This window comes from Prionailurus viverrinus, chromosome B1, assembly GCF_022837055.1.
Source record: "Prionailurus viverrinus isolate Anna chromosome B1, UM_Priviv_1.0, whole genome shotgun sequence".
In the NCBI taxonomy this organism is placed as follows: Eukaryota; Metazoa; Chordata; class Mammalia; order Carnivora; family Felidae; genus Prionailurus; species Prionailurus viverrinus.
In genome coordinates this window covers 155966293-155983534 of record NC_062564.1, presented here as the reverse complement: position 1 = coordinate 155983534, position 17242 = coordinate 155966293, and the positions used below count along the sequence as shown (strand labels likewise).

At 34.9% G+C, this 17242-nt stretch overlaps 1 protein-coding gene across 12 annotated transcripts in view; it reads left to right on the top strand.

Moving 5' to 3' along the window:
- Positions 1-17242, top strand: part of ADGRL3 (adhesion G protein-coupled receptor L3) — an 828952-nt gene that overhangs the window by 572247 nt on the left and 239463 nt on the right. For all 12 annotated transcript variants that reach the window (XR_007151634.1, XM_047856547.1, XM_047856545.1 and 9 more), the window contains one exon: positions 15384-15464. Coding sequence is in view for 11 of the 12 variants with exons in the window: in XM_047856547.1 (XP_047712503.1) it covers positions 15384-15464 (81 nt within the window). In the remaining variant the exon portion in view is untranslated. The remainder of the gene's footprint in view (positions 1-15383; positions 15465-17242) is intronic.

Genomic DNA, 17242 nt, shown 5'->3' with positions numbered 1-17242 from the left:
CCCATATCCTTTTATTTCTCGAGGTGCCAATCTGGTCTTATTATGCTTGAGTCATTCTTATCTCCCTTTTGTAAGGCTATGCATATAATACTTTTGTGTGGAATTTTCTGAAACCAGGTAACTTGGGGCATATGTTGATCTCATTCAACTAACTGACCATGCTGGCAGCTCCTGCTGGGCTATCTTCTTGAGAGATTTTCCCCCAGGCCACATGGATTGATAAAAAGAAAGTAGAGATTTTGACTTAATTGTGGCGGAAATGAGCGTCTCCCTGTCTCTTTTCTTAAAAACACCAGTTAATTTCACAAATCTTATATATATTCTTGTGAAAACCTCCTCTGGTTCTTCATTATCTTGCCTCATTCTATCATTATACATATAAAGAAATTTGAACACTGTTCCTGTAATAAATATATTTGAATTTTTTTTTACTCTCCTCTGAAGTAAGTTGAGGTACATTTAATTTACCTTGACTGGTATCCAAAGGTCTCATTCTAATCTTCCCATAAATTTCCCTTCTCTAAGTTTTACTTACTTGGAAGCTGACAGGAAAAATGCTTGATGGGCATCATTTGAGAGTAACACATGATGAGTAGCTTTTACTTTGAGATCTGTTTCATCATACTCCTGCACTGGTAGCATTTATTCACTCCAATCCAGGCTGCTACTTTTCATATTTTGGACCCTTCCTTGGGAGGGGACGTGGTTATAGAGGAGGTGTTACCGTTTTGTTGCTCTCCATTTATGAACCTTGTTTCAGGTACCTTTAACATGCTTTACCATTCTTCTTTTTGAGTTAGTGTTACTTGATGTTTTCTGATCTATCAGCAGGGAGGACAGGAAAATTTAACATTTTATGTTTTACTTAGCATGCTGGGTTAGTCTTTGAAGCAGAACTTTAAAAACATAAGCACAGCAGGCCAGCTTCCTGGCTCTGTACTCTGGAGAACAAACCTCTTTGTTGTAAATACCCTGGTCTATACTTTTCCTCTTGCCACTTGCTTCTGTGGCTCTAGAAGCAAATTTTCACCTGCTAGTTTTCCTTTGAAGTAATTTTAATATCACTTTTCAGGCACCATAGCCCTTTCTCCTGAAAAGAGAAATTCAGTCTTTCCTTTAATGGCATCAACTATTTTCAGTTCCATTACATACAGATAAATAATAGAAATATGGTGTCACTTTATCCAGGCTTTTCACAGTTTTTCATAATGATGTAATTGCCATTTACATAATAATTATTTTACTGGGGAAAATAAGATCAATAAAAATACATCAGGAGATGTTTGGTAGAATAGATATTAACTCTTCTTTAGATGTTTGGTAAAAGACTATTTTTTAAAGGATCTACTTTACATAAATACACTAAATTAAAGTCTATATTTGGGGAATTAGTATGTGCGTCCTTTGGTAAAGATCTTTTCAGAAATCCCATGAATGTTTTCTGTGAGAAATGAGCAGGCTGAGAAAGTTAATGGAGTTATCAAATTTGTAACATTTCTCAAGTAAGCAAAGTTAGTTGCACTGCGAATTTGTCTCCAGTTTTGAAAGAAATTTTCCTGGAGCTTTACCCTTTGCCTTATTTATGATTAGAAGTATAACAAAGTTAATAGTTGTCTTAATTTCTTTTAGGTCATTAATATGAGGTTTCTCCAGAAATGAATTGAGTTCTTATAGTGTCTGAAACATTCAAGTGGGTCCTAGGATGACAGAGAAGGCATGGAAACTGTAGTTCCTATGCTTCCAACCCTCATAGAGTTTTATATCTGAATTGTCCTCTGTAAAGTCTTTACTAAATGTGTACATTTAGGAGCTCCTAAGTGGCTCAGTCAGTTAAGCATCAACTCTTTATTTTGGCTCAGATCATGATCTTACGGTTCATGGGCTTAAGCCCCATGTCAGTCCCTGTGCTGGCAGTGTGGAGCCTGCGTGGGATTCTCTCTCTCTCAGTCTCTCTCTCTCTCTCTCTCTCTCTCTCTCTCTCCTTTCTCCCCCCCCCCCCCACACTCACGCTCTCTCTCACTCTCAAAATAAGATTAAAATAATAAAAGTTTTAAAAGATGTGTACATTTAGATTGCTGTTCCAATTAAGACTGATTAGAAAAGTGAAAGGCTGTTTCCTTTTTGTTGCTTATAAAATTATAGCAAATGTTAAAATAGGTTTAAGAAATCCTAGAATAATTTGAAAGTAGCCTAGATGTTTGTGCACATATATGTGAACATAAATATAAATATAAATGTAGACACATACATTCCATTTACAGTTGTTCATGTGGTACACAATTTCTGGAGAGCACACATTTTTAACCATCATAATAGAAAAAATAAGTATAAAGCTTATTTCACTGTTTTTGGTTTTTTGGAATTTGATACCTAAGCTGCATATTAAAAAAAGTTAAATAATTGGTATCTTCTTTTGACATTGTTTTGATAGGTGAATTGAATTATAAGTAAAAATATAGATTCAAGAAATTCATGGACTATGCCCTTTATGTAGTATTTAACCATAGGTAAAATATCAAAAAACCACCTCATCTTTTTTTTTCTCTCTCTCTTCAAAAGCACTTTGTAATATGGTCAATCATATTCCCAAATATTAGAAGAGAATTAGGAGAGTTAACATAACAAATAACTTTAGTCTTACAGAGTTCTAGCATCCTTCTTGTGATCATTCCTCTGCCAGCCATTTATTTGCAATCATTAAGTTATTACATTGACTTCTGAAATGTTCTACTTCTGATTAAAAGAATATCATGAAATCTGTGCCATTGGTGACATTTTAGATCATGGTGCATTCTTAAAATGCAATGTAGGGATCGATATACATTAAAAAAATTATGGTTAAACAATTGAAGCTCTAAACCACCTTTTAGAACAGGCTTAACAAAATGCAGAATATCAGTGTGCTTTAATAGGCAACAATTCAAATACATACATATATATATATATATATGTATGTATTTGAATTGTTTTATATATATATATATATGATCATGTGAGCATATGTGTGTATGTGCAGGTATGTGTTATAAAGATATTGAATAACTCCACAAAGATATACAAATACTGGAAAGAGATATTGCCTGTGGGAAGTCAGCAGGTGGGTTAGATGCTATCATTTTGTCCCAGTTGAATATGTATCATGTACATATAATATCTATTCAAATAACTAGTACATTGAATAACAGGGGTTTTTAGAATTAAAATAAATGCCAGTTCTTAAGTTGTATATTGGAACAAATCACCACATACTTTGAAGCTTTAACAATGCAAATTTATCATCTTATATTTTCTAGAACAAAAGTTCAATACGAGTCTCACCAGGCTAAAATCCGTTCTCTCTGTAGACTCTGGGAAGGATCCTTGTCTGTTTAAGGTTCTAGAAATAACCATCATTCTTTGGTTCTGGTCCACATCCTCTGTCTTCTAAGCCATCAATGACTTGCCTTGTCTGTCTTGCAATATATCCCTCTTATTCCTCTGCCTCCCTTTTCCACTTTCAAGCACTCACATCGTTAGATAGGATAATCTCCCATTTCAACCTTAATCATGTCTGCAAAATCATTATGGCACTTAAGATAACACAGACACAGATTCTGAGGATTAAGAAGTGGGCATCTTTAGGGGGACCATTATTCTACCCAACATAAACTATAAGCAAAGTATCTGAAGTGACTGTAATTCAGACACTCAGAATTAAATCAGAGTTGCTCTGGCAGTGAAGGAGGCTTAGGAACAGCCTTTTTTATGTCCTTTGTTAATTAACCAACTGGAATTATTGATCCCTAAGTTCTTGCTAACATCACAGTTCTCCTGATTAGGTTTGCCTACGTTACTCAAAATCTTTTCTAATCTAGTTTATCATAGCTGCCCACCCTGAACACACATACCCTCAATTCTATAGACCTGAATATTAACCTCTTGGATAGTAAAACATTTTCTTCTTACTTTACCATATGCAAACATGAACTCGGTACAATGATGATAAAAAAAAAAAACAGCAAAGATGTGAGTGTGGGTATAATTTGTAGACGAGGGGATTGAGGTCCACTTGAAGTCTTTTTTTTCCAGTTTTTGGAAATCAGAATGATTCAAAGAGATCTGTATTACTGAACCCTAGCCCTGTTGAAGGCATCCATTTAAAAGAAAAAAAAGGGGCGCCTGGGTGGCGCAGTCGGTTAAGCGTCCGACTTCAGCCAGGTCACGATCTCGCGGTCCGTGAGTTCGAGCCCCGCGTCTCGCGGTCCGTGAGTTCGAGCCCCGCGTCGGGCTCTGGGCTGATGGCTCAGAGCCTGGAGCCTGTTTCCCATTCTGTGTCTCCCTCTCTCTCTGCCCCTTGCCCCTTCATGCTCTGTCTCTCTCTGTCCCAAAAATAAATAAACGTTGAAAAAATAAATAAATAAAAAATAAAAGAAAAAAAAAAGAGCCAGGAGAGGACTAATATACCTACATTCCTGTTGAGGAGAATTTAATGTTTTGCTCATCGTCTAAGAAAAGTAATTTTATAATCCTGATTATTCTGTGATTTAGTCTTTTAGTAATATCAACACTTAAATTTAGGTAGTCTAGAAATAGAGAACTAAAAATTTCTAATGTTTCATAAATTATAGTATATTTGTCTTCTCTCTCCACCCCCGTTGGTATATTTATAGGATGTGAAGGCAGTGAGTTATAGAGTAAGAACATGGTCTCTGGATTTGAAACCTGATTCCCACACACACTATTGTGTAACCTTTGAAAATACACTTAACCTTACTGAGCTTTAGATTTCACGTTTTTAAAATAGGAAACAATATTTGGCTCGCCGGGTGCTTCTTATTATTAGGCTCTTAGAAAATAACCATTTTTATTAACACGATCTTCAGTTTTAATGTATTCATTCCCACTTATTTTTGGAGGATTATAAAAAACTAGAAATTCAGGGAAGATAAATGCCCCGATTTTTTTGGTTTATTGTTATAATGCTTGCGACAATAGGTTTTTGAGGTTTCATGGAATAATTTTTGAAGTGGTGCTTCCAGAATTCGATGTTTGTCATTTAACTACCAAATCTATTTTTCATGCTTGTGAAAGAGAGAAATATATGTGTGTGGTTTTGTCAAATACATTTCCCTTTATATTTGTGAACTCCTGAAATTCATCATTATTATAAGGCATTCCTCAGGCCAACACAATTTCAACACTAGGACCAATGAGATATTTTGCAGGCCAGCAGAATTCGTTTCTTTCAGATTGTTGATTTCTTCCAGACAGTTGCTTTCCTGAATTTGACATTAAATTGATTTTTCATAATATAACTTCTTAATTTAGGTATCATAATGATCTTATGGTTGTTTCTAAAAAGGCCTCATGTTTATAGATACATACTCAAATAATGTACAAGTGAAATTATATGATGTTTGGGATTTGCTTCAAAACATTCTGGAATGAGGAAGGGGGCATTGAGGGACAGAGAGGAAATCATATAGGCCCTGAATTGACCATTGTTAAAACTGGGTAATAGGGATATATTATTTATTCTTTTTGGGGGGGAAGTACATTTCTGAAAATGTTTATTATTTTAAAATCATCTTTTTTTTTGCCTGCTTCCACCTATTTTTCCCTGTCCCCTATCCCTCTAAGTCACATGATCTGTAAGCATCCATGCGTAATGTTCCTTCTCCTTCTTCAACACCTGACATTGTGTGCTCCAGGTACTGTTTTTTCTTACTTCAGTTACCTCAGTTAGAGGTGTCCTGCCCTTCTCTCGGATCTCTATCAAAGTATGTATCATGCTTCACTATTGTTGTTTAATCCACATCTAAACCTAAATTTCTTTCTTGGAGGGGTATTATCTTGCTTATATGGTATGGTTAAGATTGGCCACTACAGGAAGTGAGTCCTGAAAAATCATTTGCTGAATGAAATGTACACATGTACACACAAACAAGAAAGTTACTTTTGCTTCAGATTACTCCATCTGTTTTCTGTGTGCAAGTAATATCCACTGGGGAGAAGGCCATCAGTGACCTTTGTGCCTCCATCAATGACTTTATATCTTTTAAAAAAAATTTTTTTTTAACATTTATTTATTTTTGGGACAGAGAGAGACAGAGCACGAATGGGGGAGGGGCAGAGAGAGAGGGAGACACAGAATTGGAAACAGGCTCCAGGCTCTGAGCCATCAGCCCAGAGCCTGACGCGGGGCTCGAACTCACGGACCGCGAGATTGTGACCTGGCTGAAGCCGGACGCTTAACCGACTGCGCCACCCAGGCGCCCCAATGACTTTATATCTTCTATAAGTCAAGCATGTTGTGATTTCTTTGCTACCTCATATTTTACTAAATTCACTGAGAATAAGTATGAATAATAAGATAAAGGGGGAAAAGGAAGTCAGTATAAAAAGATAAGTATCAAATTGGCGACTTTACAGCTCTTTTCTTTGATGATTACTTTTGATTGGTGTTTACGTCTTTACCTTAAAGCTGACTTTATAAATGCCAGATGGTTACAGTCAGACTGGGATTTGAAGACAAAAAAAAGCAAGCTGTTATAACGCTAGGCACACCCAATTTTCCATCAGCACAAACAACATATTGACCTCTGATATTTTTTATCAGTAGCTGAGATTATTTTCAACAAGAAACTAAACTTTTTTTTTTTTTTTTTACCATTGAGAAGGAGACTTAGCTACTTTCAGAGTATTTGAAAAACTTAGAAAAAGTCCATATGCCATTCTTAACCGGAGTTTAGTAAGTAGATTCCCACATTCCGCATGAAATCATTATTATCGTAGGACAGAGAGATTCAGAGATGTAACCTGCTATCATCCTAAAGGTTGTAAAAAGAAAATGATAATATTATTTCAAACTTCAAGAGCAAAAAATGTGAGATCTATTTTATTGTTTTTTAAGGAGGGGGAATGTCATGTCTCTAGAGGAAATAATCAAGTTTAGCAGTTGAAAATTTAAAGCAAACAAACGAAAGGCATGAAATCTGCCTAGAGGGCCATATACTACTAAACTTGTTTACACTACTATAGAGAAAATGAGAAAAATTTGAATTGAAAGATGATGTAACTAGAGAAACCAATGGGGACTTTATGGTGGTAAGTGTGTTTTTGCTTTAGGAAGAAAGTTGTGTTCATTTCCAAATTATACCCATATTTTATTTATGTCTTCTTTGCTTCTTCGGTCATTGGTGATAGTATTAATATGTTTATCAATATGTGTACAATTTGAAATACAAAAGCGTGGGGAAAAAGCATCTGATACAGTACATTGTGTTATTTTATTCTTCATTATTAATATTAGATTTGGGCCCTTATCTGTACTTTTACAGTTTCCTATCAGAGTCAGATATTGTCACTTTTCTCTTGAACTCTTCAAATGCTATTCGTGGAAATCACATCAGGCCTTCCTTGATCATCTGTTTAAAATTGCAGCTTGCCTCTGCTGCTCTAGATCCCCTTTAGTGTGTTCTGTTTCCATTGCCCCATCTTGTACATAAAGTATCATTGATGTATTACTGATTGTATTAATTGCTTACTGTCTGTCTCCCCTTACATAAGAATGTGCATTAGCCCTTAATTTGTTGTATAACGTATGCCAAGTATCTAGAAAGGCATTTGTCACGTATCAGGTACTCAACTAATATTGGCTGATAAATTAATTATATAATGAATTTGTAATAATAATAATAATAGCTAAAAATTTTAAGTACTATGTACCAAGCACTGTTCTAATTACTACATATACATAAGTTCATTTAACCTTCAAAACACCCCTATAAGTAAGTGCTATTATAATCCCCATTATACACATGAGGAAACTGAAGCACATAGAAGTTAAACAACTTGATAGTTCCTGGCTGATTAGTTATATGGCTAATGGTTAAATGGTTAAAAAGTGGCAGAGTCCAGATACCAACATAGGTAGTTCTGTTCCCAGGACATGATCTTATTTTTATACTAAACAGCCTTTGGTTTTTAGATATAGCCTTACAGGGGAAAAATGTATGTAGTTTCATAATAAATAAATAATTAATGTCTTAACACATCTGAAAGATCATGCCCCACATGCCTTGAAAATAATGGCTTACTAAATAAAGCTTCAGAGTTAAAAGACAGTGAGGGTATATTTACTTTTTTCTGCAGGCTAGCTGTAAAGCATCCCTTTCTTACCATCCTCTTGACAACTACCACCTTGATTTGACTTTTGAAAGTCCCCATCTTCTCAAGGTGTCAGTTTCCTCATTCTAAAATGTGGGTTGGGGCTATAAGCTATCAAATATCTTTCTCCCTCCAAATTCTGTGGTTCTAAAAATGTATTTCTGTGCTCTGATGTACAAGTAAAGTATTGACAGTAGAAAAAAAAAGCTTTTCTCTTCTACCTAATGCTAGTCAAGCCTTTCCTATATTTGAAATTGGTAGAAATTGAACAGGATTCCTCAATAAAATAGAAATTAGATGAAAGCTGAAAAAGAGATGGAAAATAAAACATTAATGGCTTTTCCAGAATCCACAAGCTACCCAACAATTTCCCTATTGCCATTGTTTTCCTTGACTCCTTAGCAATAAATCATGAAGCTTTTTTTTCTCTCTCCCTTTTAATTCTTTTATGAAACCTATCATTCAGTATTGTTTATTCCCTTGGTAAATACTTTGTAGGAACTTACGGTAAAATGACAGGTGAATAGCAGCACCAGGAAACTCCTCTAAATTGCATTAATCCTATAATATAAATGTGTGAAATTTAAATCCCATGGCACAAAATAATTAAGTAAAAGGGTATATAGATAAATCTTAACCTGGGAATATATTTCATATAAGAAACAAAGATCACAGAAAATAACTAAGCTTGGTTATCAGTGTATCTACCTTGAAGGAACTAGAAGGTCAAAGTCAATAACTAATAACTCCAACAATAGCCATCAAAAAAGTTCAATGAAAGTGATTAAGAAAATTTCAAAATTTCACTTAAGTGAGGAAAATAGAATGATTAAATAATGAAATATTATTATAACCAAAATACAAACATTTTCAAAAATTATCTTATTCCAACTTACTTAAAGACAATTCAAACAAATGGAGATCCATTTAAAAGAAAGTGAAGACAAAATATTTTAAAAGTTTATCCTCCAAATTAGAGAATTAGTGCAATTCTGATCAAAATCTCAATATGATTCTTTGAGTTTAAAATCCAAAAAAATAAAATAAAATAAAATTCAGGAGAAAAAAGTAAACAAATCTATACCTTTTTAATTTGGAAAAGTAAGGGAAAAATTGGAGCAGTGGTTTCACACTTGGATATATAAAGCTTCTGTTACAAGAACAAGACAAGTTTAGTGTAAGACAGTAGAGCAGGTAAAGAAAGTGATAAATGAGAAGGCAGGTATGTTCCCTGTCTAAAATATTTTAGTCAAATCTTTAAAACCAGTATGCATTTGCCTTGCTTTTTATCTTCCTATGCTCTTTTGAATTGATCACATTTTTATTTTATTTTATTATTATTATTTTTTAAATTTATATCCAAGTTAGCATATAGTGCAATAATGATTTCAGGAGTAGATTCCAGTGATTCATCCCCCATATACAACACCCAGTGCTCATCCCAACAAGTGTCTTCCTTAATGCCCCATTGCCCATTTAGCCCATCCCCCATCCACAACCCCTCCAACAACCCTCAATTTGTTCTCTATACTGAAGAGTCTCTTATGTTTTGTCCCCTCCCTGTTTTTATATTATTTTGCTTCCCTTCCATTATGTTCATCTGTTTTGTATCCTAAATTCCACATATTAGTGAAGTCATATGATATTTGTCTTTCTCTGACTGACTAATTTTGCTTAGCATAATACCTTCTAGTTCCATCCATGTAGTTGCAAACGGCAAGATTTCATTCTTTTTTGATCGCCGACTAATACCCCATTGTTTGTGTGTGTGTGTGTGTGTGTGTGTGTGTGTGTGTGTGTGTGTCTTTATCCATTCATCTGTCAATGGATGTTTAGGCTCTTTGCATAATTTGGCTATTGTTCATAGTGCTGCTTTAAACATTGGGGTGCATGTGCCCCTTCAAAACAGCACACCTGTATCCCTTGGATAAATACCTAGTAGTTCAATTTCATAGGGTCGTAGGGTAGTTCTATTTTTAATTTTTTGAGGAACCTCCACACTTTTTAGCAGAGTGGCTGCACCAGTTTGCATTCCCACCAGCAGTGCAAAAGTGATCCTCTTTCTCTGCATCCTCACCAACATCTGTTGTTGCCTGAGTTGGTAATGTTAGCCATTCTGACAGGGGGGAGGTGGTATCTCATTGTGGTTTTGATTTGTATTTCCCTGATGATGAGTGATGTTGAGCATTTTTTCGTGTGCAGTTGGCCATCTGGATGTCTTCTTTGGCAAAGCGTCTATTCGTGTCTTTTGCCCATTTCTTCACTGGATTATTTGTTTTTTGGGTGTTGAGTTTGATAAGTTCTTTATAGATTTTGGATACTAACCCTTTATCTGATATGTCATTTGCAAATATCTTCTCCCATTCATTTAGTTGCCTTTTAGTTTTGCTGATTGTTTCCTTCACCTTGCAGAAGCTTTTTATTTGATGAGGTCCCAATAGTTCATTTTTTCCTTTTGTTTCCCTTGCCTCTGGAGACATGTTGAGTAAGAAGTTGCTGCGACTGAGGTCAAAGAGGTTTTTGCCTGCTTTCTCCTCTAGGATTTTGATGACTCCCTGTCTTATGTTTAGGCTCTTCATCCGTTTTCAGTTTATTTTTGTGAATAGTGTAAGTAAGTGGTCCAGGTTCAATCTTTTGTATATCACTGTCCAGTTTTCCCAACACCATTTGCTGAAGAGACTGTCTTTGTTCCATTGGATATTCTTTCCTGCTTTGTCAAAGATTAGTTGGCCATACATTTTGGGTCCATTTCTGAGTTCTCTATTCTGTTCCATTGATCTAAGTATCTGTTTTTGTGCCAGTATCATATTGTCTTAATGATTACAGCTTTGTAATACATCCTGAAGTCTGGAATTGTGATGCCTCCAGCTTTGGTTTTCTTTTTCAGGATTGCTTTGACTATTTGGGTTTTTTTCTGGTTCCATAAAAATTTTATCATTGTTTGTTCTAGCTCTTTGAAGAATGCTGGTGTTATTTTGATATGTAGATTGCTTTGGGTAGTATTGACATTTTAACAAAATTTCTTCTTCCAATCCATGAACATGGAGTATTTTTTTCACTTTTTATATCTTTTTCAGTTTCTTTCATAAGCTTTCTATAGTTTTCAGTGTATAGATTTTTCACCTCTTTGGTTAGATTTATTCCTAGGTTATTTTATGCTTTTTGGTATAATTGTAAATGGGATCGATTCCTTGATTTCTCTTTCTGCTGCTTCATTATTGGTGTATAGAAATGCAACTGATTTCTGTGCTTTAATTTTATGTCCTACAACCTAGTTGAATTCATGGAACAGTTCTAGCAGTTTTTTGGGGTTTTTTTGCTTTTTTTTGGGTGGAATCTTTTGGGCTTTCCATGTAGAGTATCATGTTGTCTGCAAGGAGTGAAAGTTTGACTTCCTCCTTGCTGATTTGGATGCCTTTTATTTCATTTTGTTGTCTAATTGCTGAGGCTAGGACTTCCGATACCATCCATGTTGGATAACCGTAGTGAAAGTGGACATCCCTGTTGTGTTCCTGACCTTAGGGGAAAATCTCTCAGTTTTTCCCCATTGAGGATGATATTAGCGGTAGGTCTTTCATGTAAGGCTTTTATGATCCTTTTATCTCTACTTTCTTGAGTTTGTTTTTGTTTTTGTTTTTGTTTTATCAATAAAGGATGCTGTATTTTTCAAATGCTTTCTCTGTATCTATTGAGAGGATCATGTGGTTCTTGTCCTTTATTTTATTAAAGTGATGTATCATGTTGATTGATTTGCAGATATTTAACCAGTCCTGCATTCCAGGTGTAAACCCCACTTGATCGTGGTGAATAATTATTTTGTGTATTGTTGGATCCAGTTGGCTAGTTGAGAATTTTTGCATCTGTGTTCATCAGGGAAATTGGTCTGCAGTTTTCCTTTTTAGTAGGGTCTTTGTCTGGTTTTGGAATCAAGGTAATGCTGGCCTCATAAAATGAGCTTGGAAGTTTTCCTTCTATTTCTATTTTTTTGGAACAGCTTCAAAAGAATAGGTGTTAACTCTTCTTTAAATGTTTGATAGCATTCCTCTGGAAAGCTGTCCTGCTCTGGACTCTTGTTTTTTATGAGATTTTTGGTTTTCACATTTTTGGTTGAATATTCTTTGCCATAATATCAAGGAGGAAGATACATGGAAGTTACTTATTGTTTTAACCACAGTTTATTATTATTGTTATTATTATTATTATTATTATTATTATTATTATTTTACAGTAATTCTTAATGAGGGGATAGATCTTTGATAGTCATTGGGTTGTTTGTTTTTTACAAACTGTAACTTCTCATGTTGTGCAATGCTGTCCCTGATGAGAAGTAATTACCTCCCTGAGAGTCATTGCCTTAGTTAAGCACAGATTAGAATAGGTTTTATAACTTTTTATGTATATTTGTGGAGACAAATGCATGAGTATCATTGATCTAAAGTGAAGCAGAAATCTTTCTTTCAGTATTTGGTTTATGTAGTTAATCAACAGCAACCTCCAAAATTTCTGGGTTTTGTTCTATGGATCAGAAATCTCAATCACCAAATTCAAGTCTATTGCTGCCTTTCTGCCATTCCTCTAAGGCTGAAAGCCCCTGTCAATTCCTGCCACTGTGGCTCTTCCCGCCACAACTCAGCCACAGTTTGCTAGAGTTCTCATTGGAGAGAGAATGGAAATTACGGCAAACCAAGTTCAGGACTTGACTGTCAATATCCTCATTCCACTCTGCTGCCTCTTTGATATTCCAACCCCCTTAGGGATATACACAGTGAGATCTCGTGCTACCTGAAGTATCCCTGTTGAGCACTCTTGAAGTTACATGCTTATCCCAAGAACAGAGGCAAATGTGACATTTAAAGGGACTTTTTACTTCAAACTGAATGTAGGGGTGACAGTTGCACAAGCAGTTACTTGTCAGAGTTTAATCACTAAAATCTATAGACTTTCTCCCCAGGTTTAGTATACTGAGACCTTCTTTGAGAAAAATATTCTGATTTACTTCAAAACACTTCAGATTTAGAGTCAAAATACTACTGGCCTTGCAATTTACTAGCTGTGTGTGCTTGAGCAAGTTACTCCATTTCCTCTGCTTGTTCCTTTGATTTTAAAATATGAATATATTGACATAATACCTACCTTTAATTCCCATAGTGACATGGTTGCATAAATGGAGATGATGTCTGTGTGAATGCATGATACTTATTATACGTGGTGAAAGTCATGTTCCTTGCTTAGACATGAAATCAATATTATTTTATATGCTGAGATTATCTTGAATCAACATAATGTAAAAGATGCTTATTTTTATTTACATGATCAATAAAGTTTCAAACCAGTTCGTTTGTAATGACACAGGACCTTAAAAATAAAAAGTGATTTTGCAATCAAGTGTGCAAATAAGGTAAACATTAGGCATTTTTATAATTAAGATAATGTGAAGTTTTTAATAAGCTGTATTACACATGGACTGCTACCAGTGCACAGTCACTGTCTTACTTCTTTTATAACAGTGCCTTTAGTATTCCACTGAAACGTGGCCAGTGAATGTACAATATTCTTAGTTACTATTATGAGGGGCTCTGTATATTACGTCTCCACTGTGTCTGCCGTTAGCTAGAAAAATGCTGGGAGGAACAGCAGCTTCTATCAACAGGGAGCCATATTAATTATTTGAAATGTGCCTCATAAGAGGAATCAGCAGAGTTTATTACAAGTCGAATATTACTTGAAACGGGAAGGTTACTCTAACTGTTATCATAATCTATGTATCATTAACTTTCCTTGTTTAGGAAAAGAGATTAACAACCCTGTAAATGGCTATAGTAAATGTGTAAAATATAACTGCATATTCCCATTGTAGAAGGAAAGTGGTGGGTCTTCCACTCATACCCAAACCTTTTTTAGAAATAGCTTTAAAAAGTAGCTTTAGCAATTGGACTGACTCTGTGATCGTGCTTTCTTACCTCACGATTCTAATTGCTTACAGAATCATCAGTATGCAACGAGTAGCTACTTTGAACATTACAAAAATTATTTTTTAAGCTAGCAATTTTTTCAATCAGCATCTTGGCCTTCAAATCAACACCTTAACTCGTAAGACAGAAAGTATATTACAAATATGTTTGTGAGCTGGCAGAATGTTTTACAAGGAATAGAAAATGAATTCATCTGCCTACTTTTTTTTTTTAAACATTTATTTATTACTTTTGAGAGACAGAAAGAGACAGAGCACAAGGAGAGGTGGGGCAGAGAGAGAGGAAGATATAGCAGTAGGCTCCAGGGTCTGAGCTGTCAACAACAGAGCTGGACATGGGGCTCGAACCCACAAAATGTGAGATCATGACCTGAGCTAAAGTTGGACGCTCAACCGACTGAATAACCCAGGTGCCACAATCTGCCTACTTTTTATATCATGGCTAATTATTGTTTTTTCCAAAAAATACACATAGCACGAAGGGGTACTTTTCTTCAAATAACAGAAGTAAATTATAAAAAAATAAAATACAAATTAACTAGTTATAAAGTTATCTAAGTAAGTGCTATCAGAGTGTTATTTGACATTGATGCCAGTCTGAAGACTGTATATTACTGGTCTGCAATGAAATAAGTGCGTAAATTGAGAATAAGTCTTTAGAAACAGGGCAAATTGACAGATTACGTATTGTCTGTTTACTAACAATAAAAAATGTGGACTTGTTTTTTCATGTTTTTTCCTTCCATTTTATTATTTTTTTGTAAATCATTTATGTTGTATTTTTAAAAGTGTCATTCCACAATGGGTCTGTAATCCAATAATAGGAAACAAATGGTAGTTTAAGAAGGACTGATATGGGGCGCCTGGGTGGCTCAGTCGGTTGGGCGGCCGACTTCGGCTCAGGTCATGATCTCCCGGTCCGTGAGTTCGAGCCCCGCGTCGGGCTCTGTGCTGACCGCTCAGAGCCTGGAGCCTGTTTCCGATTCTGTGTCTCCCTCTCTCTCTGACCCTACCCTGTTCATGCTTTGTCTCTCTCTGTCTCAAAAATAAATAAATGTTTAAAAAAAAAAAAAAGGACTGATGTGATTGGTTGGTGTTTGGATGATGCATAATGCTCCTGTGTTGGAATAGATCTGTCGACACAGTTTGATGACAGTTAATTCAGTGTGAAGAAAGATAATGTGATATCACACAAATCAAATATATATATATGTATAAAGGCGTAACTTCAATGTCTTCTTAATATTTATTTTTGGGTCAACAGGGCAGGCACATCATGGGCAGGTGTCATACATCTCTCCTCCAATTCACCTGGACTCTGAGCTAGAAAGACCCCCTGTGAGAGGTGAGTTGTTTATTATTATTATTATTATTACTATTACTATGGTTATTATTATTTAAAGAAAAAGAAACTATTTGTTATTTTGACGGAGACAATTAATTAAATTATAGATAGTTATAAATATGTATTTTGCAATACAGTACCTGTTTAAAAAGTGGGGGGGGGGATTGTGTATAAAGAATTTGAGAACAGAAAGAGCAAATCTTATTCATAAACTAAAATATGCAATACCGTTCTGAGAAATATTCATAAAACAAAATAAGAAATAGAGCTATATTGTGATTCAACTAGTGGAGGACTAGTTGAAAACTAACCTAGATTTAGAGATCACCAGATAACCATTACTTTTTTTTTTTTACTAAAACTTTCTTCTACTTGTTTTAAAAGAAATTAAGATGCTTTAAACTAAGTCATATTGACATTTATTTCCTTGCAACATGATATTTTATATTTTATTATGTTTTAAAAAATCATTATGGCATTAATATGATCATTTAGTTTTTAAAATATATGTTAAAATTATGTTTTTTAAATTGATACCATCAGTTTAAAGATTTTTAAAAAATGACCAGCCATACAAAATAAAAACTAAAAGTAACATTTGTTTTCCCATATCTAAATACAGAATTTTTATACTTTTAAATAAATATTATTATTTTCAAAATGTATTATAATGTTCAAAGTTGATGAAATTGATATAGACTTTTTTTTTATAAATACCAAATATTCTAAGGTTAATTTGTTTTTTTCAGACTTAAGTGATTCAGGATATTTTCTTATACCTTCAACAGTATCAATCACTTGATACAATAAAAGTCATTAGGTCTGCCTTTTATGAGCAAGTTTTCTATACATGTTTTTTCCTCTGCCAGGAATCTCTTACCTTTTCTTTTCTGCCCAGTTAGTTTCTGCCAGTGTTTGAAGGCTCTGCTTTATCTTCAGTTCCTCTGTAAAGGCTTCCTTGGCTATGCACTAGGGAGAAGGGAGTGTATCTGTTCTCTGAATATCCCCTGTGCTTGCCTCAGTTATTACATTTAAGACATCCGTGTCTTATTTTTCAGCATGCATATTTCCCTTTCTCTTCTGTAAGGTCCTCAAGGACAGAACGTGCCATAATTATTATTTCTCCTCCAGCCACTGCTCTATGCTTTGGACATAGGAGGAACTTATACACTGATTTTTAAGTAACTGAAAGTGAAGGTGACAACCTAGGTTCTGAAGGATGCATCCTCCTTTTTCAAGAAGAAAAGGAAGAAGGGATGAGAATGGAATTCCATGAAATGGAAGCAGAATGAACCAAAACACAAAATTGTGAAAGTTGTGACATTTTAAAGAAATGTGCTTGGTGCACAGTAAAATGAGAGCAGTTCTCAAGGAAGAGACTGAAAAGATGTGGGAAGGCAGATTGGGAAGGATTCTGTATCACATGGCAAGGTTATATTTTATCCTGGAAAAAAAGGTTACGAAATACTTTTTTTTTAAGTTTATTTATTTATTTTGAGGGAGACAGAGAGAGTGAGCAGGGGAGGGGCAGAGAGAGAGAGGGAGAGAGAGAATCCAAGCAGGCTCCATGCTCTCAGTGCAGAGCCCAAAGGGGGGCTCAAATCGACGAACCATGAGATCATGACCATAGCCAAAACCAAGAGTCAAATGCTTAACTGAATGAGCCACCCAGGCACCCCTGCAATACTTTTAAATTTTAAAAAATTTTTTCTAAAATAAAATGAAAATAAAAATTGTTTTTCTAAATTAGTGAGGTTTTGCGTTATAACACTATGTTC